We start from the raw sequence: 21,588 nt of genomic DNA, 5'->3' as shown, positions 1-21,588 counted from the left end.
ACGTTACTAATACGTAAGGGGCACTAATGCTGTCCTAATCTTTACAGTATATTTATGTTATGTACTAGAATGCTCTTTGCTTTTGAACATATTGGCTTTTGAGATGCTACATTCTCCCTGTATGATAGGGAATCACTGCCAGTTGGATTATGGGATTATCATTTGTCTTCTCCAGTTATCTACTCCCTTAGCCCCAACTCCTAAAAGTCGCTAATGAAACTTCCTCTTTAAGGAAACTAGATACAATCATAAACAGACTTAATGTTTTTCTTCTGCTCTCTGTCTGTCTCCATCATCTCCTTTGGGTCCTAAAAGGACATGTGCTTCTTCTGATATAGACTCAAATTTTGCCACTTAGTAACTACTCTTTTTTAATGATCCTAATTTCAAAATGCTATGTGTTTTTGAAGTTACCAAACAGGATCTCTAAAATTTTCTAAAAGTGCCTTTCACAGGGAAATACCAAATTGGTTAGTATGTATATAACTACATTTTTATTTTCCACTTCGGTCCAAAGAAGTTTTGCTTTAATTATTGTCTCATGAAGAATTGGCAATTTCTGATTTCCATTTGAGAATTGATTGATTTTAAAACAAGCTTACAGAGGATTAGTTTAATTCCAGAAGTACCAAAATAATGACATTTTAAAGTATCTGTGTGCATATGTGTGAGTCTGGATATCTCAGGAGGAATACTCTCCTCTCATCCTGTTTTCCCTGGTCTCCTAGTTTTCTCCTAGTTCAAGTCCATGACATTATTCTCAGAGGAATGGCCATTCTTAGCAGATAAACGCTTATCCTATCATAAAGACTGCTAGAGAAAGAGATTCTAGAATGTTCCGGTTTCTACTAGCACTTACTGTAAAGAACATGTATGGTCTGCCTAATCTAAATCCCCTCCAGCTGCAATTTTCATTTATTTCCGTCTATTCTGTGCTCAGTAGAGATTAAAACAAAACAAAACACTCTTCAGTACATCCTGTTTAATAACCTTTCATATACTTGAAGACAGTGATTCAGCTCGTTTCCACTTCTCTGAAATAAATCCTTTCCAACGTCTCCTCAGGGGACCTATTAAAAATGCCCTCAATCACTTTGTTGCCCTCCTATGGATGCTCTCCACAAGCCTCTTAATGTGTCTAGATCTCTGTGATTGATGCAGAATAGCTGCTACAAGGCAATGATTCAATAATACTCACAGGTTCCCAGTTCATAATCTGGACTCTGGTGTACCAGATGCCCAGACCCCTTCAGAAGCTGTTCACCTGCCCACCTACCCCCACCCCCTCACCGCCCACTGCAGGTGTGGGCTCACATCTATGCCACTGCCCGTGGCTCACAGGCACTGCCTTCCCAGGCTTCTCCCCCTCCCCAATCAGCTTTTAGCTTCCTCCACTCCAGCAGGACAAACCCTGCAATGCAATTCAGCCTCCAGAGTTCCCCATTCCCTGTGGGATCAGGCTGTGGCTAGACTTCTCTGATCCCACACATCTGTCCGGCTCCTTCCTCTGCCTTCTCCTGCTGCACCCCCTCACTCAGTGGTTTCTCTGGAGAGCCATCCTTCAGTAAATCACTTGCACAAAAATCCCCGTCTCAGGCTCTGCCTCTAGGGAACCTAGCTGACCTAAGCCACCTGGCATTAAGAAAAGGTCACAGTGCCAAAAGGGCAGTCAAGTTCATGACAAACAACATCACTGCTTTTTTATTTTGCAGTGCAACAGTGACTCAGCCACAAATTGCTTTTTTTTTAAATTTTTTTAAAACTACTGAGGTTTAGAGTCAGGTATACCAATCAATCGAGTTTGCTTGTCACTGTCTCAAGGTTTTAGACCTTCAAGGTTCTACTTTACGGTAAAGTTATGATTAATTCAACGATTCTGCTTTCAGCGATTTGAAAGCTTTCGTTAGTTTCAAGACACACCTAACTTAGCCTTGACTACACAGTGCTGAACCAAGCGTTCACAGTGAACGTCCAAGGGTGAACCCATCAACCACAAACCAGGAAATCTCTTAATTAAATTGCTCTTTCCCTACCATAAATGCTACCCCAGGGTCTTAAAGGCTAATCTGGCTTCTTTTAGTGCCCAATTCAGAGCAAAAAAACAAACGAGCAAAATGACACAATAGATGGTAATTCATATCTACTTAGAAGTAAAATTTTAAGGTATAACTAACATTTAACCTTTGAGTTATTATTCAAAATTAGGTTTGCGATGCGTCTTATAAAACTGGTATTTTTAAGGTGTATAACATATTTAATTTTCTTTGATTTTCATTTACTATTTTGTGTCATTTATTACATTCTTATCAATATTTTTACAACACTTGTGAATTTCGCAATGGCAGTTACAGGGGCTTTTTCCTCATTAATGTGGGCCACAGATCAAAAATATCTGCGTTTGCTGCATTCATTTAACATGGTAAGTTCACCTCATGATGCTTCCATTAACTAAATAAAAAAAAAAATAGAATGGAATAAATATCAAATCTGATAATTTTGGAAGCCCTGGTGGTGCAGGGGATAAGAGCTTGGCTGCTAATCAAAAGGTTGGCAGTTTGAATCCACCAGCTGCTCCTTGCAAACCCTATGGGGCAGTTCTACTCTGTACTATAGGGTAGCCATGAGTCGGAATCCACTAGACATATGGTAACGGGTTTGTTTTTTTTTTAATAGCTTTTGATGCTCCACAACATTTTTATTTTTCTGCATATGGAAATTCAATTTTCCCAGCACCATGTCTTAAAGAAACTATTTCTTCCCCATTTAATGGACTTACCACCCTTGCGGAAAATCAGTTGACCATACCCGTACCCGTTGCCATTGAGTCAATTCTGACTCATAACGACCCTATAAGACAGAGTAGAACTGCCCCACGGGGTTTCAAATACCGTCAATATTGATGCAAACAGACTGCCACATCTTTCTCTCGTAGGCGGCCAGTGGGTTCAAACAGCTGACCTTTCAGATGGCAGCTGAGTGCTTAACCACTGCACCACCACGGCTCCTAATCCCAACACCTTTTTAAATGTAAAGGAGTCAAGTCGCCTCATATGCCAACCAAGTATTTGCAAGCTTACCCTAGCAAGCGCCTCCTCAATGGTGATCATCTTTTCTTTGACCATCATCATGAGCTGAATCCGCTCCTCGTCACTCATTGTTATCTCACTTGCAACATAACCAACATCTTCTCCTAGAGATGGAAGACAAAGAGTAATAAGAATAAAAACGAGTAAGATGAAACAGAACACAGATTCTGGAAGTCTATCATCACGGGCTGGAGAAGGATGCTATTTGGGGGCACCGTCTTGCACTGTATGCTACTATGGGGCAACGGGGTAGCAGTAATGCTGCTCTTTAGGAAGCCAATACTAGTTGCTGTTGGGTTGATTGTAACAGCACTTCATGGAGTTTTCATGGCTATGACCTTTCTGAAGCAAACCGTCAGGACTTTCTTCAGAGGCCCCTCTCAGTGCATTTGAACCGCTAACGTTTTGGTTAGTAGCCCAACACTTAACCATTTGTGCCACCCAGCAACCACAGGAAGTCAATGAACTCATCTAATTTGGGAAATAGGCTTCAAGAAGACATAAATGCTACAGTAGAAACAGATCCTTCCAAATAATCAGGGCTTTTGTGATGGAGGATCTAGGGGAGGCATTTTAGAAGAATATTGACAGGGAATTCCTAGTTATGGGGTGGGGCCACAGATCTAACGTAAAAACTCAACTAAATCTGACAACCATTCCAAGATTCCTTAGGCTGAGTCTTCTCTATGCCCTTCCATTTGTTGCATGAAAGAGAAGAAGACATTTTTGCAGGGGAATAGGAAGAAATCCTCTATCATAACAGAGGAAGGGAACGCCACAGTCAAGTGCAAAACAAACCTATAGTCTGGTCAACCCCCAGACTCCTACTAAGCCATTATGCAGTTGTTGCCTGGAGGATGACGCGAATAAATAAAGTCACAGATATAAAGCATTTTGAGTTCACTAAAGAGGGTCGCTATGGTTAGGTTAAAGAGAAGGTGATATACATGTATGTATCTGAAAGTATTCTTATCATAATATGCTTCCAAACTGTTAGGGAGGGATATGTGTTTCCAACTCGAAACTGAAGGCAGCCAGAATTGCAAGGAAGCGTGAATTCTCCTGTGAGGTTCCTTCTAAAGTGCTTCCCTGCGACGCAAACAGATTGCCGTCACCTCTAATATATGTGAGCCATGCTGGCCAACTGCATCTTAGGTCGGTCAGTGTGTGGGGAAGGATATGTCAGGGAAAGTGTCCTGTAATACACAGACTGGCAATATGCCCGTATTCTAGGCCCTCATCCTTCTCCTTCAGCCTTGTCTTTCTCACACATATTTTACTACCTTCCGATGTCATTAGGATGCTCGGCTATGTCTTAATCTGCCCTTGGTGGATAGGGACAGCGTAAAGAGGCTGCCTGCAGACTGAGAGCAGCACACTTCTGTCAGGGTCTACCTTGGAATTTATGATCCTCTGTGTCTAGGGAAGGATTACCCAATAAGTAAGGTACGTATGGGCTTACTTGTGTTTACTTATCTGTAGTGCTCAATTTTACCTGTTTTTCACCACATCAAAGATGTATGCTTACTGGTTAATCTGCCCCTGGGAGGGGGTGAGAGGGAATTAATTGGGTTTATAAAAAATTCACATGAGCTGCTAAATTATTGCCTTCCTCTTGCCTCTCTTTCTCCCTTACTTCCTCCTGCTCGCTCTTCTCTCCCTTCCTTTCTAAATAAGACTTTGTTAGAATCCAAGGTTTATTTTGAATCACAAGTGATCCCAGGCCTGTACGAAAAGGGAAAACTGGGAATGTTTAAGAACAACCCCCTTGAATCAGGACAACTAAAAAAATAACCACGGCGTGTGTTGCCAAGGCACCCAGGTGTACAACTGGTCTGTCTGCTGTCCAAATCTACTCTCATTTCCATGTGTCTAAATAATTGGAGACGCATTCCAAGCAGGGAAGAACACTAAGGTTTTGTAAAGGAAAATAAGTCATGCCACTGATGAGCGAGGGACTGACAATTTTCCTCTAATGATAACCTTATTCAGCTGGTCTAGAATTGGGATGTGGGTTTGCTTGGCTGCTTCTCTGAATACCAGTGAAACATAAATTATATAACTGGGCCTCAAAGGGATGGCGTATTTACTTACTATACAAACAACAACAAAAGACCCAGCCAAGGGGAGGGCAGAATACCCTTTACAAAGCAGCCTGGGCAATCTCCCATGATGTCAGGACCATGAGAGTTTCCAGGGGCAACAACCCCGTGACTGTCCCAGTGACAGAAGACCATCAAAAGTTCAGATGATTCACGGGCCCCAAGAGGTGGTGGTGGGATGGGAGGAGGACCCCAAATAACAAAATGCTTAAACTTTCTGGACTCCTTTCAGTTAGATCTTGGTATGGTAAGAGTGAAGATCTTCCTGAGGTTGGTTTGGCTGAGAAAACAAAAGATTGGTCTTTGCTGTCGGTTCTATGAAAAGGAGGGATGGAGAACTCTTTCTATTTTGTTTTCTTTGGTTAAAATAAAAAAGAACTGGGAGGCAGTCTTAAAATAATGATAGGAATCTCGGAAAAGCCGAACATTTTACGGGCACATGTAATGAGTTATTCTAACTTGCAGCATCCGTTCAGATTCGTGGCACAGGCTTCTTAACATTTTAGAGCTAAAAGGCCCTACTGTCTGCCAGCTGTGTCACTGTACCTTTTGAAGTCTGTCTCATTATTCCTCTCTGGTTCTTTCGGAAGTTCTGCCAGAAATACTTATTTTTCTTCTTCCAATCTCCTTTTCCTTTAAAAAAAAAAAAAAAGAAAAGGCACAAGCAATAAATTCATTAATAACAAAAGTAGCCTCTTCCTTATAATTCAAAGCTAGTAAGAATACTTTGATTTCACAAAAAAGGACGGTTTTTCTTTTTTGGTTTGGGAAAGACTGAGAAATGCCTATAAAAGTTATTTAAAAGAAATGCAAATTTCCTACTAGCAAGAAATGGTAGAGTGGGGTTAAGATGAGAAATAAAGAGACATCAAAAAGGCAGACACAACATACATTCTTCCATTCGCTTTGATGTTTGTTTAACTAGTAGGCCTAATGCGACTTTGTTTTGTGGTGTATTTTCCCCCTTGGGTCTCAGCCACATTTCATCTCAACTACACCCAGATAAGACACTGTAAGAATTTGACTCTGTTTTGTTTCTCCTATTTTGTTCACCTACCGTTGGCTTATTTCTGTGACTCCAGATTTAATGAGATGACAGTATGGTTGGTATGCCGTGAACCCATTGGTCAACGGGCCAATACAGCTGGTTCCACAGGTTTGTGGGGTTTACCTGGGCGGTTCCTTCATGGTGTGCACTTGGCATGGGTCTAGCTACGGCATGGGTGCAGCATGATTTCCATCTCTCTGACATTCAGGCTACCTGGTGACCTACCTACAACTTGTTCAGGGCAAAATTACAAGAAAAACAGATTGCCATCCTGTTGTGACATCCCCGACTAGGTCCTTATCCCCCAGGCCCACACCTTTGACCCCTGCCTTCCTTCTCAAACTATCCTGGGTAACTTCCAAGTGAAAACAAATTCACTGTTGTAACCAGACATTTTTAATATGTGGTAGGGGTCTGGTCATCAACAATATGTAATACCTTTTAAAAAGCAAAGGAAAAGGAGGCAATAAGCAAAATGAAAGGCTAGAGCAGTCCTCTATTCTTTAAAGATAAAAAGCAGCAGCTATATGTACCATGATGCCGACTTGGCACAATCAAGCAGGAGGCTGAGTCACCATGTGGTGTCTGGTTGCTTTGATACCACTGGAAACAGGGCTGAGCGGAGAGATGCATGTTGGTTTCCATAGTCTAGACTGGTGGTGCCAAGCACTACTGCATGAAACAGACATGTGGACACCCCTTCCAGGGTGCTCCCTGGCTGGAGAGGGTATCATTTGTCAAAACAGGATGCCCTCATTTAAGCTCTGACAACCCCAGAGCTATGGGAATGAAACCAGAGCTGGGTCACCTGAGACTTCTTATGGTCTCAGAATCTTGAAGGCCAACATGATGGCACCTGCTGCCTTTGGACTAAGCCCTAAATTAATGCCAACAACCAATGGTTAAAACAGAAATAGAGTGATAACTAGTTCAACGTTTCTCTGGAGCAGTTTGAGATGATAATGTATTTCTTTGAGTGTAAGCTACTGCACCCACCCTTTTGCCTTTCGATGTTTCTGAAAAGGAGATGTAGCTTAAAAATAAATGGTAACAGCTAACATTGACTCAGCACTTACTGTATATAGGCACTTATTCAATGGCATATCTCAATTAATATTCACAATGAACATATGAGGTACTATTGTTCCCATTTAGTAGATGAAAAAACTGAGGCTTAGAGAGATAAGTGACTTGCCCAAGGTTCTAACTATTAAGTTGACAAAGTCATGATTCAAGCCCAAATAGCCTGATTTGAGTGTCTGCACTCCTAATCACCATCACCTTGCCAGGTTTCCCATCTACCCTCTAAGCCCAACAGAAAAGCTGTTATTATGGTGAAAGAAAAACTGCATTGACTAAGGGTAGGGCTGCACAACCGACGGCTATAGTAACTGTCAGTAAGTTGTACGCCTGTAAAAAATTGAATTGGCAAAAGTTATGTGATAGTTACATTTACAACAATGACAAAAAAAAAAAAAAGGGTAGAAACTGAGGCTACTTAGTTACAACCAAAAACCTCATAGGATTTGGTTCCTTGGCTTGGAGGTTTAGGGTCATGGTTTCATGGGACATCCCCAGGTAATTGGTCTAATAATGTGTTTAGTGCTTCTGTTCTACCTCCTAGTTTGTTGCATAGTGCCTGGGGTCTTAAAAGCTTGTAAATGGCTATCCAAAAAAAAAAACATCCAAGGCACAACAATTGGTCTTTAGTCACCTGGAGCACTAGAGGAAGTAGGGGAGTCAGGAATAGGAGTAAGATATGGAATGTATGGCTAATTACCTCCATGAATAACTGCATCCTCTGCCATCAGACCAGACCTGGATGGTGCCCAGCTACTGTTACTTAATATTTCGACCAAAGATTCTATAGAAGAATTCTGATCAAAAGGGGCAAAGTGCAGAACAGAATTTAAAATGCTCATGGACTCCAAATTTTCTGGAGCCATAGAGGCTAGATGGGTCCCAGAAACTATTGCTCTGAGATAGTCTTTAAACTCTCAACCAAAAATATTTCCTGAAGCCTTCTTAAAAATAAATAATAGTCTAGTTTAACTAGTAAAAAATGTTTGCCTTGAGTATTATGCTCTTTTAAGAACTATCTAAATAGGATCAAAGTGACAATACCATCTCAAAAGATTAGATAGGAGCTTTAGGGGGCAGTGAGTTTATATTAATAGAGGAGGAGCAACTTAGAAAAGGAGGGTGAGAATGGTTGCACAACTTGAAGAATGTAGTCAACGTCACCGAATTTTACATGTAGATATTGTTGACTTGGTACGTTTTGCTGTGTATATTCTCAAAAACAACAAAATATTAAAAAAAAGAAAAAATATATAAAGGAAAATAAAAAAGAAAAGCTGTTAGTAAATCAACAGTCAATTATAGAAATGTAAAAATATATGTACTTCTTGAAAAAAAACACCCATTGCCGTTGAGTTGATTTCAACTCACAGCGACCCTATAGGACAGAGTAGAACTGTCCCATAGGGTCTCCAAGGAGCAGTGGTTGGTGGATTCCAACTGCCAACCTTTGGGTTTACAGCCATAGTTCTTAACCACTGTGTCCCCAGGGCTTCTGCACCACCATAAACCCCAAAACCCACTGCTGTTGAGTCGGTTCCGACTCATACAGTGTAGAAAGCTTTAATTGACCCAAATCAAATTGATCTAAAATTTTGATTCAAAAATTTCAAATCTATGGATTTGTCCTAAGGACATGATGAGGGATAAACACAAGGATTTTTTCAGCAGCATCATTCGTCAGTGACAACAAAAAAATTACAAACAACTTAAATGCCCAACAAACAAGATTTGTTAATTAAATTATAGCACATTCAATATGATGAATAATACATGAACTTAGAAATCGTACTATAAAGACTATTGAATCGTGGGAAAATGTTTATGACACATCCAATTGAAAAAAATTATAAAGTGAGTATGATCCCAATTACGCTTTTTTTTTTTTTTAAATAACCATACATACCAAACGGAGAGAGAGAGAAACACAGAAAGAGAAAGGAAAGTTGTACATAAAAATCTTAACGGTATTTATTGCTGGGTGAAAGAATTCTTTGTGAATTTTGTATTTACATGTATTTGTTTTCTACAAAGTATGAAAAGAAAATAATTATTTAAATCGTTAAGCCAAGAAAAGTGGTACTGACCTACAGAGCCGTCTTCTGAGTTTGATTTATGAAGAGGATTCCTAGAAAGGGGGGGGAAAAAAGGTCAGATTACTAGAGAGCAATGTCTTCATGGGAGAACTGAAAAATCCTCCTAACTAGTTGGACTCAGCATTAACACTACTTAACAGAGCCAGGGAAATTTTTACAGGATATTTACTGCTGCCTGCCTAGAAACAGACACATGTGCCATTTGTCAACATTTTTGAAGAACCCACTCCAGGGAAATACCTGTATTAAATGAAGAGAATGGACTTCACTTGATGAGCACTAAAGTACTTTCCACTTCTGTGAACTATTAACTACAAGCGAAGTTGCTGCCATGGAGAAGTCTCTTGTGTTAAGAGGGAAAGAAAAGGAAAATAATAATGAGAATACAGATCCAGCATCACAAACACAAAGGCTGCTGGGGTGAATGAAGTGGTCGGCTGCAAAAAATAAATAAGAGCAGAAGGGAGACTCAAGAAAAGAGGAGATGGCATGGCCCAGACAGAGGGGTTCCAGTTGCTGCCAACTGGCAAGTGTGATGTGCATGTTGCTAGATCTTCCGTTGTCCAAAGAGAAGCCAGAAATCTACATTTTTTATACAAGCACTCCACACTTTTCTGAGTACCACATTTGGTCCACCCCCCCACCCTTGGCTGCCATTTTGTGATCCTGACAGATGAACCCAAACAACTGGAAAAGAGTACACAGCCCAAAACCAATTAATTAATAATTTCTCCAGAAAACATATAGGCAAATACCAGCTTAATGCAAGAAGACTGGGAAACTAAGGAAAGGAAAAGTTGGTTACGTCAAAAAGGGAAAAGTAAAGTTTGGAGCAAAATCTTAAATTAGGTAGCTCCAAAGCCCAGAGAGCAAGTTAGTATGCTTGGGCTTGCTGACGAGGAAAACGAGAAAGAAGGAACCCACATCAGAAGAAGAGATAAGCATCATTATCAGAAGAACAGACATCTGAATCTTCACTACAAGAAGATTATTGTATTATTATGCACGAGATACATGAATGAAGAAATGAAACTCAAGAGTTTGACTGAGGGGGAAGACAAACACAAACAAAAAAGTACATGCAAAGAAGAAGAGGAAGGGGGGCACATGCAATGTGCTTAGAACCTCAGAGGTATGGGAATTGCAAATAGGCAGCAGAGAGCAGATGGCTGGAGATTGAGGGAAGGAAATCTTCAAAGAGAAATAATGTTCAAACTAAGGCTTGGATTCTTAATTTTTTTTTGTAAAAAAATTTACTCTGTAGTACTTTGAACTCAAACCCATGGTGACATGTATCAGTCCACCTTACTGCACCATGCTTTCTGCAGATGGGCACTTAACAGAAAGGAAGCCCCAGGTTTATTTTTATACTCATTCTAAGGACTAGGCAAGTCCTGAACTAATTTGTAAAGACTCAATATATCAAATACACTTAGGTCTTGATAAGGCTAGCTAGCTATATAATAAATTTAAAACATAGATGTGAACTTTCACTTTTTCTAGGAGAAAGATTTTCATGGGAAAATGGTCTAAAGAAACATAACTTTCTTTTAGACTTTACAGTTCTTTAGACTTAGAATAAGAAACCTTGTGTTGTAAGGAATTTTACCACTTAATCCCAATCCCAATTCTATAGGAAACTGAGGAAACGGCCCACAGTTCTGTGGCTAATTAGGGGCAGACCAGGGACCATGCATGCCCAGCCTTTTTTCCAGTATATGCCTCATCTTCCCTAGTCTGGAGAAAATGTCAAAGGCTCACTTCTATTCTTCTAATCCATTTTTAATTATTTCTGCCAAATGAGAACATCCAACACCATTAAAATATTTCAGAACTTACACCGCAGAAAAAGGTAAGTTCTCACTCCTACACAGCTATCGCAGCATCTAATTGTATTTTCCTCTCTAAAATGCTGACATACAATGTTTTCCTTATTTTTATCTGTCTTCAAATCATCACACATTTCGAATTATTTATCCTTGGGTTTGGACTTTGGCTCTGTCCTGGTTGTCGCTTGCATTTTCCAAGGAAGCCAGCAGAGGGCATTGTAGTTTCTTCATTCATCTTGCTGGGGTGAAAACAATTTGTCTAGCGTTTTTTTTTTTTAAAAAAAAAATCTCATTCACAATCTAGGTACTGGCCAAAGAATAACAAGCCAATGTTTCATAAGACTGTGAGACTCCCCCACTCAGTTTTCAAAGGGGGAAGACGACACCGTATGAAGTTTAATTTGGACGCGGTGAATTGTCCCAGCAAACAGAAGCTGGCAGAGCAGTGATGCGAAATGGCATCTCCTTTCTCCTTGAGACTGATTAGAAATTTCATCCAGCAGGGGCAGAAATCGATGATGTAACCAAAATCCAAACAGGGATGGCAGCAGGTGGAAGGGGCTAGTTACTGATCTCCTGGTGGAGAAAATTAACGCTCAGAAGTCGGCTCCAAAGAGGCCCCCTGGTAGAACGTCCCTCTTCTAACCAGCCTCAGGCCTGAGAATGGCAGGTGCTGGGAGCAGGTTTGTCACCCTTTTCTATCCATCAGTTTCACTGTTTATGGGGTGAAAGGAGTGGGAACTTCAGCGTGGATTTTGATGACTAGGAAACAATAATTACCATTCTGGGGCACTTTGGAAAGTCTATTATGTATTTAGTAATCATCAAGTATTGCCTTTAAAATTTGAACTCAAACTTAACAAATACCCCTTCCTCAATAACTACTATCAGACCCAAAAACTGACTGAGTGTAAACATTTTTCCTCATAAAACCCCATCGTTGTCAAGTCGATTTTGACTTAAAACAACCCTACAGGACAGAGTAAAACTGCCCCTCTGGGTTTCCAAGGAGTGGTTGATGGATTCGAACAGTCAGCCTTTGGGTTAGCGGTTGAGCTCGTAACCACTCCCCCACCAGGGCTCCAAACATTTTGACTCAGGATCCTTAAAATCCTTTAGCCTTCCCTGAAAGCAAAATTCACTTGAGAAAATTCCTAAATTAAGGAAATTGTGAATTAGATCAGAGAAGCAATTTAAGAGACAGCAGCCCTTTTGTCCTCCTTCTCTTTTGTAGCAAGTTCTTTGTTAAATTGCTTGTTTATTCATTCATTCATTCAGCTTTTCTTTCTTTCAATAAATATTGATTCAGTTCCCAGTATGAGTCAGGCATCCTGGGAGGCACTGAGAACACATAAGCAAGACAGATAAGATCCCTGCTCCCCTGGAGCTCTGAGAGGGAGAGAAGCTGGGTAATGCTAAGAGTCAAGGAGTGGGGGCTGGTCAGAGAAGTCCTCTTTGAAAAGGTGACATTTGAGCAGAGACCTCAATGATGAGCTGGTTTGCCATTCATGGGCAGGCCTGGGTGGAGTAGGAGGGGAGGAAATGAAGGTCTCTTTTGGGCATGTTAAGTTTAAGGTGCTAATTAAACACCCATGTGGAGATATCAAGGCAACAGTTGAACATACAGTCTAGAGCTCAGGGGAGTTGTTGATGGCTAGAGATAAAAATCTGGAAGTCATCTGCGTATTTAAAGCTATGAGGCCAGCCTGCCTACCTCCTAGTTTATTGAGCAGTGCCTGGGGTCTTAAAAAGTTTGCAAGCAGCCATTTAAGGTATGGGCAGTACCTGGTTACAAACATCCAACTTATGTAGAACCTGTAGTTATGAACCCAAAAAACCCATTGCCATCAAGCTGATTCTGACTCATAGTGACCCTATAGGAAAGACTAGAACTGCCCCATAGAGTTTCCAAAGAGCGCATGGTGGATTCAAACTTTTGGTTAGCCGATGTAGCTCTTAACCACTACACCACCAGGGTTTCCAGTTACGAACCAGCCCCTGTAAAGCCTATTACAAGTTCGAGGTACGTAACAATGGTTCATAACAACAAACAGGTACTATTTTGCAACATGCATCAAAACATTACTATTATTATTATTACTGTATTATTATGTTAAAAATGTTTTAGTGTATCTGGAAGTGTTTCTTTTATGTTTTTTATGCATTGAAAGGTACACTATATACTAACACTTGACTGACTTTAAATACGAACCACCATACCTAACTGTTCTGACTTAAGCACAAATTCGACTTAAAGATATACTTAGGAAATCAACTCATTAGTAATCTGAGGCCTCCCATACAACAGTTGGTCTCTACTCGCCTGGAGCAACAGAGAAAGGACAGCCTGGAATAGGAGGAAGGTACGGGATGTGTGGCTAACTGCCTCCATGAACAACTGCCTATTGCCATGAGACCAGAAGAACTGGATAGTGCCCGGCTACCATTACTGAACATTTTGATGAAAGATTCTATAGAAGAGCCCTGATCAAAAGGGGGAAAATGCAGAACGGAATATCTGATTCTCCTTTCTGGAGTCATGCAGGCTGGATGAATCTCTGAAACCACTACCCTGAGATAAGCTTTAAACTTTAAATCAAAAAAGATAGATCTTAAAAGAGCACAATGCTTAAGGCAGACATCCTTTACTAGTTAAGCTATTGTTTGCTTTCAAGAATAGTTTAGGGACTATTTTAGGTTTAAGGTTTATGGTATCACAAATCCTGGGGGTGCAGTGGTTAAGAGCTATGGCTGCTAACCAAAAGGTCAGCAATTTGAATCCATCAGCCACTCCTTGGAAACCCTATGGGGCAGTTCTACTCTGTCCTATGAGGTTGCTATGAGTTGGAATCAACTTGACAGCAATGGGTTTGGTTTGGTTTTTTCAATATGGTATCAAACTGACAACTGCAACTTGAAAGATTAGATACGAAACTGAGGGAGCAACGAGTTTATGTTAATAGGAGGAACAACTCAAAAAAGGAGGGTCAGAATGATTGCACAGCTCAAGGAATGCAATCAAAGTCACTGAATTGTACACGTAGAAATGGTTGAATTGGTGTATGTTCTGCTGTGTATGTTGTCATCAACAACAAAAATAAAATATTTTTAAAGCAAAAAAATTTTTTTTTAAAGCTATGAGGCCAACTGAACACAATAGATTATAGTAGCTGTAGATTCAGAAGAGAAGAGGTAATGAAGACTGAGTTCTAGAGCAACCCAATTTTTACGGGCCAGGAAGGGAAGGTTGTATCAGCCAATGGAGCTGAGGAACAGTCAGAGGGTAGAAGGGAAACCAGGAGAGTATGGTTTTACCTTTGCTGCCTAGGATAATATCAAACTCAGTTTTATAAAAATTATGTTGCTTCCTCTAAACAACATATAGGATAAAGTCTAGGTTGACTTAATAGTATATATGGCAATTTTTTTTTTTTTTTTTATGGCAATAGAATATCGAGTCTGTTGCTTTACAGTGGAGATACTCCTGAGCCCATACAGGAAAAGGAGGAAGTAACACAGATCAAAATGAAATGGTTTACATTTGTATAAATTCTACCTCTTAAGCAAAACACCCTCACAGACCCTCTCATTACAGAATAGGGATTATCACTGAGACACTGGGGAGTGATGAGCTGCCTGAGGCCACAGAGCTAGGCTTATAAGTCATATTTTTTGACCCAAATCCAATGCTTCATTCATGTCACCACAGTGCTTCTCATTTACTTAACAGAAATTCCTATTTTATACACTTTACTTATGTACCTTCCCTATTACTAACGGGATAGACTTAAAAGGGACACCACCACATCCTGGCACTGGGCTTTGGTAAATAAATTACCAGAATGATACCGAGAAGAACTTGTGAAAATAGAACATGTTTTCAACACAAAATGTGAACATGGTGTATGAATTGATGAGATTTAAGTATTTCAAGAACACTTTTCAAGATTTGGTATTACTGGTCTTGCATGATCCTCTTGTCTACTTGTTAGCTGTTGTCAAGTTGGCTCTGACTCATGGTGACCTTCATGTTCATGATCATTGGTATGTTTGAGTCCATTGTTGTGGCTATTGTGTAGTGTTGGGGTCATCTTTCAGTACTGTATCGGACAATATTCTGTTGTGATCTATAAGGTTTTCATCGCCTAATTGTCAGAAGTAGATCACTAGGCTTTTCTTCCTAGTCTGTCTTAGTCTGGAAGTTCCAGTGAAACCTGTCCACCATGGGTGACTTTGCTAGTATTTGAAATACTGTTGGTATGGCTTCCAGCATCATAGCAACACACAAGCCATCACAGTACGACAAATTGACAGATGGGTGGTGGAGAAGGAAAGGAGGCCAAATAATTTGGCTCAAGCCCGTTTTTCTCCTTATGTCTATTTATCTATATATAAACAGTCTAAGGTACATCCAGGCAAACACAACTCTATATCCTGCTACACAAAGAGTAGCACATGCGAAGAGTACAACGAATGCCCATGTGAAAAGAAATTCCTAAAATAGACTTTACGTTTGTGCTTGGATGAGCTGCACAGAAACTTTATTATAACCAAACCAAAAGAGAGAAAGAAAAACTGTTAAAATCTAATTTCTAAGAATGGACCATGTGTTATACGTTGCTGGAAAACGTATACTTAAGAGATTGTAGGGTTTCTTAATCTTGAGTGTCAGGAAATAAATTTTTCTACTAGTTTACTTCTGCTGCATTTTCAATCGGCGCTTTTGCTGCAACTGGGGCTTGTCCTGCATCCTCTCAGGCCTGCCAAGGCAGTCCCCAAAGCCAGCAGCATTGTCCTCAGATGTAGAAAAAGGCCTGAAATATTGGTGCTACTGAGCTGTGTGTGTGTAGGGGGCAGACAGAGAAGGTAAAGGCTGAGTGGATTTTCAGTAGTTACTGTTTTCTTTTTCTTTAGGCCTTCAGTATGACTAACAACTGACACTCATATTTTACTTGTTTAGTGATGAATCATTTTATGTAAAATAGATAATCCCTGAATTTGGTATTTCTTATTATCCTTTGAGTATCACAGATATTTTTCATCATGCTAATATATCTCTTGGAGTCCTGGTGGCACAGTGGTTAAGAGCTCAACTGCTAACCAAAAGGTTGGCAGTTTGAATCCACCAGCCGCTCCTCGGAAACCCTATGGGGCAGTTCTACTCTGTCCTAAAAGGTCACTATAGGGTTGCTATGAGTTGGAATAGACTTGCCGGTAATAGGTTTGGTTTTGGGAATATATAGAGATAAATATAAAGCAAAATTCAGTTCACACTATCTACTTACTGCTATGGAGTCACTGGGTGGTGCAAATGGTTATGCACTCAATGACTAGCTGAATGGTTGGTGGTTCAAACCCACCCAGAGGTGCCTCGAGAGACAGGCCTGGTGATCTCCTTTGGAAAGGCCGCAGCCTTGAAAACTCTACGGAGCAGTTCTACTCTGCACACGTGGGGTCACCAGGAGTCGGAATCAACAGCAACAACTATCTGCTATAAAAATTCAAGGGTTGCCCTTTCCTAGCCACAGGGCCAAGACTAGGGTGAGGGAAGAGAGATGCCGAGGGCCCAACACCACGCCAAGGGCCCAACGTGTAAAGGAGGCACCCACTCTCAGGGTCCTGCGAGTGCAGAAACTGAGCACCTCCTTCAATTCCACACCCCACGCACCTCTCTTGCCCTAGTCGTCGCCCTGGGCAGCCAGTAACTGCTGGCTCCCATGCACAGAATTTAGCTTGTAAATTCACTTGAGTGAGATTGAAAGCAATTCTGTTGCCAAAATCAGGTATATTGTTAGCACTCCACGGCTATCTATTATCAATGACAACATTGGTGACATTTTGTCACGCTAGTCAAAACATCCATCGTACGAGCCTTTTCTTTCATTTTCCAGTCTATTCCCAGACCATACTTTCTGGCTCCTTGTTACAAGGTCACTTTCACGAATGATCAAGGCAGGTGCCTGAGATGCCAAATCCCAGGCAGGGCGGGCATAGCACAGGACTCAAGGAGACACACATAGGAGCCCGGGAGACTGGAAGGCAGGCGCAGCATTGCTACTTCCAGTGGGACACCAGGCAAGGCTGCATTCACTCTAAGCCTTGATCTCCTTTTCATGTGAAGTTGGGACGATAAAAACAGTATGCAAAAACAAACAAACAGTACACAGTGGTTAAGAGCTACTGCTGCTAACCAAAAGGTCGGCAGTTCAAGTCTACCAGGCACTCCTTGAAAACTTCATGGGGCAGTTCTACTCCGTCCTATAGCATTGCTATGAGACAGAATTGACTTGATGGCAACAGATTTGGTTTGGTTTTTTGGTGACGGGTTGAGGGGCTCTTCGTGTGAATGGCTATGAGTCAATATCTATGGAGGACTGTATGGATTGAGGGACGCTGGTGGCACAGTGGGTTAAGTGCTCAGCCGCTAACCAAAAGGTCAGTAGTTCGAACCTACCAGGTGCTCCATGGGAGAAAGATGTGGCAGTCAGCTTCCATAAAGATTTAAAGCCTTGGAAAACCGATGGGCCAGTTCTACTCTGTCCTCTAGGGTTGCTGTAAGTTGGAATCCACTCGACAGCAATGGATTTTCACCTTAATGAGTTGTTATGATAATTACATGAGACACTAAATGTAAAGCACTTAGCACAGTGCCTAGCCTTTGGTAAGTGCCAGTATGAGTTTCTTAGAGCTGGTGTAACAAATTATCACAAAGCAGGTGGCTTAAAACGACAGAAATTGATTGCCTCACAGTTCTGGAGGCTAGATGTCGGAAATCAAAGTGCCGGCAGAGCCATGTTCCCTCTGAAGGCTCTAGGAGAAGATCCGCCCTTGCCTCCTCCACCTTCTGGTGATTCCTGATAACCCTTGGCTTGTAGATGCATCACTTCAATCTCTCCCACTGTCTCCACATGGCCATATTCCCTGTGTGCCTCTGTGTGCTGCTTGTCCTCTTTTTATAAGGATACCAGTCATATTGGATTAAGGCTTACCCTACTTGAGTATGATAAAATGTTAACAGCATCTTTGAAGACCTTATTTCCAAACAAGATCACGTTAACAGGTACCTAGTGTTAAGAATTCAACGTTATCTTCTTGGAGGACACAATTCAACCCATAACCAAACCAAAAACCAAAACCATTGCCAATGAGTCAAATCCAACTCATAGGAACCCTATAGGACAGAGAAGACTGCCCCATAGGGTTTCCAAGGATGTAAATCTTTACAGAAGCAGCCTGCCACATCTTTCTCCCATGGAGCAGCTGGTGGATTCAAACCACCAACCTTTTGTTTAGCAGCTGAGTGCTTAACCCACTGCACCACCAGGGCTCCCTCAACCCATAACAGTGTCCCATAAATACTGACTCATAGCTATTCATACAAGAAGCCCTGGTGGTGCAGTGGTTAAGAGCTATGGTTGCTAACCGAAAAGGTCAGCAGTTTGAAGCCACCAACCACTCCTTGGAAACCCTATGGGGCAGTTCTACTCTGGCCTATACAGTCACTGTGAATCAGAATCAACTTCACAGCAATGAAGTTTTTTGTTGGTGGTGGTGTTATGGGTTGAGGGAGCCCTGATGGCACAACGGGTTAAGTGCTCACCTGCCAACCAAAAGGTCAGTGGTTGGAACCCTCCGGCCACTCCACAGGAGAAAAATGTGGCAGTCTCTCTCCATAAAGGCTTACAGCCTTGGAAACCCTATAGAGCAGTTCTACCCTGCCCTGTAGTGTTGCTATGAGTTGAAATCGACTCGACAGCAATAGGTTTGGGTTTTTTGGGTTCTTAAACATGATCTTTCCTGCTGCAAATCAAGCCTTTTTTTTTTTTTTGGTACACGGTAGAGATGATAGGCAGCTGATTGGTACATAGACTTGAATGATATTGTCTCAAATGTTTTCAGAAGACCCACCGTCTGGAACTGGCACAGTACAACGGCTGAGAATGTAGGTACTGGAATCCAACCGCCAGTGCTCAAAGCCCAACTCTACCACTTACTGTGTTACTTTGGGCAAGTCAGTTAGTCACACTGAATTGCCGTTTCCTCTTGTGCAAGACGAAGACAATAACATTTCCTATCACAAAGGGTTTTTTTTTTTTTATTAAAATATTTTATTATGTTTTCAGTGAAAGTTTACACAGCAAATTAGGTTCCCGTTTAACAATTTCTACACAATTTGTTCAGTGACATTGGTTACATTTTTCACAGTGTGTCAACTTCCTCATTATTTCCGCTCTTGTTGTTCCATTACTAGTAATCTAGTTTCCCTGTCCCCTTGCCTTCTCGTCTTTGCTTTTGAGTAAGTGTTGACCATTTAATCTCAGATTTTTTTTTTAAAGGAGCACAGTACTCACAGATGATATTGTTTATTTTATGAGTCAATGTGTTATTTAGCTAAAAGATGACCTCATGGAATAGTTTTGGTTCAAGGTTTAAAGAGTATCTCAGGGCAACAGTCTCAAGGAGTCCTCCAGTCTCAACAATTCCAGCAAGTCTGGACTATTTGAGAATTTGAGTTCTGTTCAAAATTTTGCTCCCATTCTATCAGGATTGATCTATGGTGTTCCTCATCAGAACGGTCAGTAGCAGTAGCCGGGCACCATCTAGTTCTTCTAGATTCAGGGTAGATGAGGTCATGGTTCACATATACTATTAGTTCTGTGACTAGTTTCTTCTCTGAGTCTTTGATTTCCTTCTTTCTCTTTTACTTTGGACGTGTTGTTGTTCTGACTCATAGCGACCCTATGTACCATAGAATGAAACACTGCCCGGTCCTGTGCCATCCTTACATGTAGAAATTAATAGCAGTTATATCTTAGATGGCCATTTGCAAGCTGTTAAGACCTGAGATACTGCTCACCAAGCTAGGATGTAGAACATAAACTTTATATACTACATTATACCTATTGTCTAAGTTGTCCCACAAGACTATGGTCCTAAGACTTCAGATGCCATAAATCAATCCCATGAGGTGTTAGGTTAAGTCTAAGAAGTATCAGTGTTTGTGCCCTCTTTGTGCTTTACTGTATATATGAATATATATGAATGTATATGCTTATATAAATATACACACGCATACAGATACGTCTATATAGGCCCACATACATACACATATATACATACCTATATTCCTACATAGCGTTTTTCAGAATTTTCTGTGAGCTACCACTTGTATAACATTTACAACATGCCTGCACATACGAAGTGTGGGGAAAAAATGCTAACTATTATGATGACTACCCTTTTCATTCAATCAATTCCACCTATGGAGTCAAGTTCCTCTTGTTGTTGTTAGGTGCCATAGAATCCAATCCAACTAATAGCCACCCTAGGTACAATAGAACAAAACACTATCCAGTCCTGCGCCATCCTCACAATCGTTGCTATGTTTGAGCCCACTGTTGTAGCCACTGTGTCAATCCATGTCAGTGAGGGTCTTCCTCTTTTTTACTGACCCTCTGCTTTATCAAGCATGATGATGTCCTTCTCCAGAAACTGGTCCCTCCTGATAACATGTCCAAAGTTTGTGAGTCAAAGTCTCACCATCCTTGCTTCTAAGGAGCATTTTGGCAGTACTTCTTCCAAGACAGATTTGTTCGTTCTTCTGGCAGTCTATGGTATATTAAGTATTCTTCGCCAACACCATAATTCAAAGGCATCAATTCTTCTTCAGTTTTCCTTATTCATTGTCCAGTTTTCACATGCCTATGAGGCGACTGAAAATACCATCCCTTGGGCCAGGTGCACCCTAGTCTTCAAAGTGATATCTTTGCTTTTTAACACTTTAAAGAAGCCTTTTGCAAGGACTAAGAGACCACAACTACCACGACCTCCACCAGACTGAGTCCAGGACAACTAGATGGTGCCCAGCTACCACCACTGAATGCTCTGACAGGGGTCACAACAGAGGGTCCCAGACAGAGCTGGAGAAAAATATAGAACAAAGTTCTAACTCAAAAAGAAAGACCAGATTTGCTGGCCTGACAGAGTCTGGAGAAACTCTGAGTATATGGCCCCCGGACACCCTTTCATCTCAGTAATGAAGTCACTCCTGAGGCTCACCCTTCAGCCAAAGAGTGGACAGGCCCATAAAACAAAATGAAACTAAAAGGGCACACCAGCCCTGGGGCAAGGACTAGAAGGCAGGAGGGGAGAGGAAGGCTGGTAATAGGGAACCCAAGGTTGAGGAAGGAGAGTGTTGACATGTAGTAGGGTTGTCAACCAATGTCATAAAACAATACGTATACTGTTTAATGAGAAACTACTGTGTTCTGTAAACCTTCAGTAAAAACAATAAAAAATAAAGCAAACTTTTGCAGTAGATTTGCCCAATGCAATACATCATTTGAT

At 41.1% G+C, this 21,588-nt stretch overlaps 1 protein-coding gene across 6 annotated transcripts in view; it reads right to left on the bottom strand.

Moving 5' to 3' along the window:
* The window catches only part of SASH1 (SAM and SH3 domain containing 1), a 392,317-nt gene that overhangs the window by 76,108 nt on the left and 294,621 nt on the right, over positions 1-21,588 (bottom strand). For all 6 annotated transcript variants that reach the window (XM_049904100.1, XM_049904012.1, XM_049904267.1 and 3 more), the window contains 3 exons: positions 9,404-9,444; positions 5,735-5,821; positions 3,078-3,190 (listed from right to left, as the gene is read on the bottom strand). In XM_049904100.1, coding sequence (XP_049760057.1) covers positions 3,078-3,190; positions 5,735-5,821; positions 9,404-9,444 — 241 coding nt within the window. The remainder of the gene's footprint in view (positions 1-3,077; positions 3,191-5,734; positions 5,822-9,403; positions 9,445-21,588) is intronic.

The sequence above is a fragment of the Elephas maximus genome, chromosome 1 (genome assembly GCF_024166365.1).
Source record: "Elephas maximus indicus isolate mEleMax1 chromosome 1, mEleMax1 primary haplotype, whole genome shotgun sequence".
NCBI lineage: Eukaryota > Metazoa > Chordata > Mammalia > Proboscidea > Elephantidae > Elephas > Elephas maximus.
Note: the sequence above shows the minus strand (reverse complement) of the source record. Positions and strands in the feature narration are given on the sequence as shown.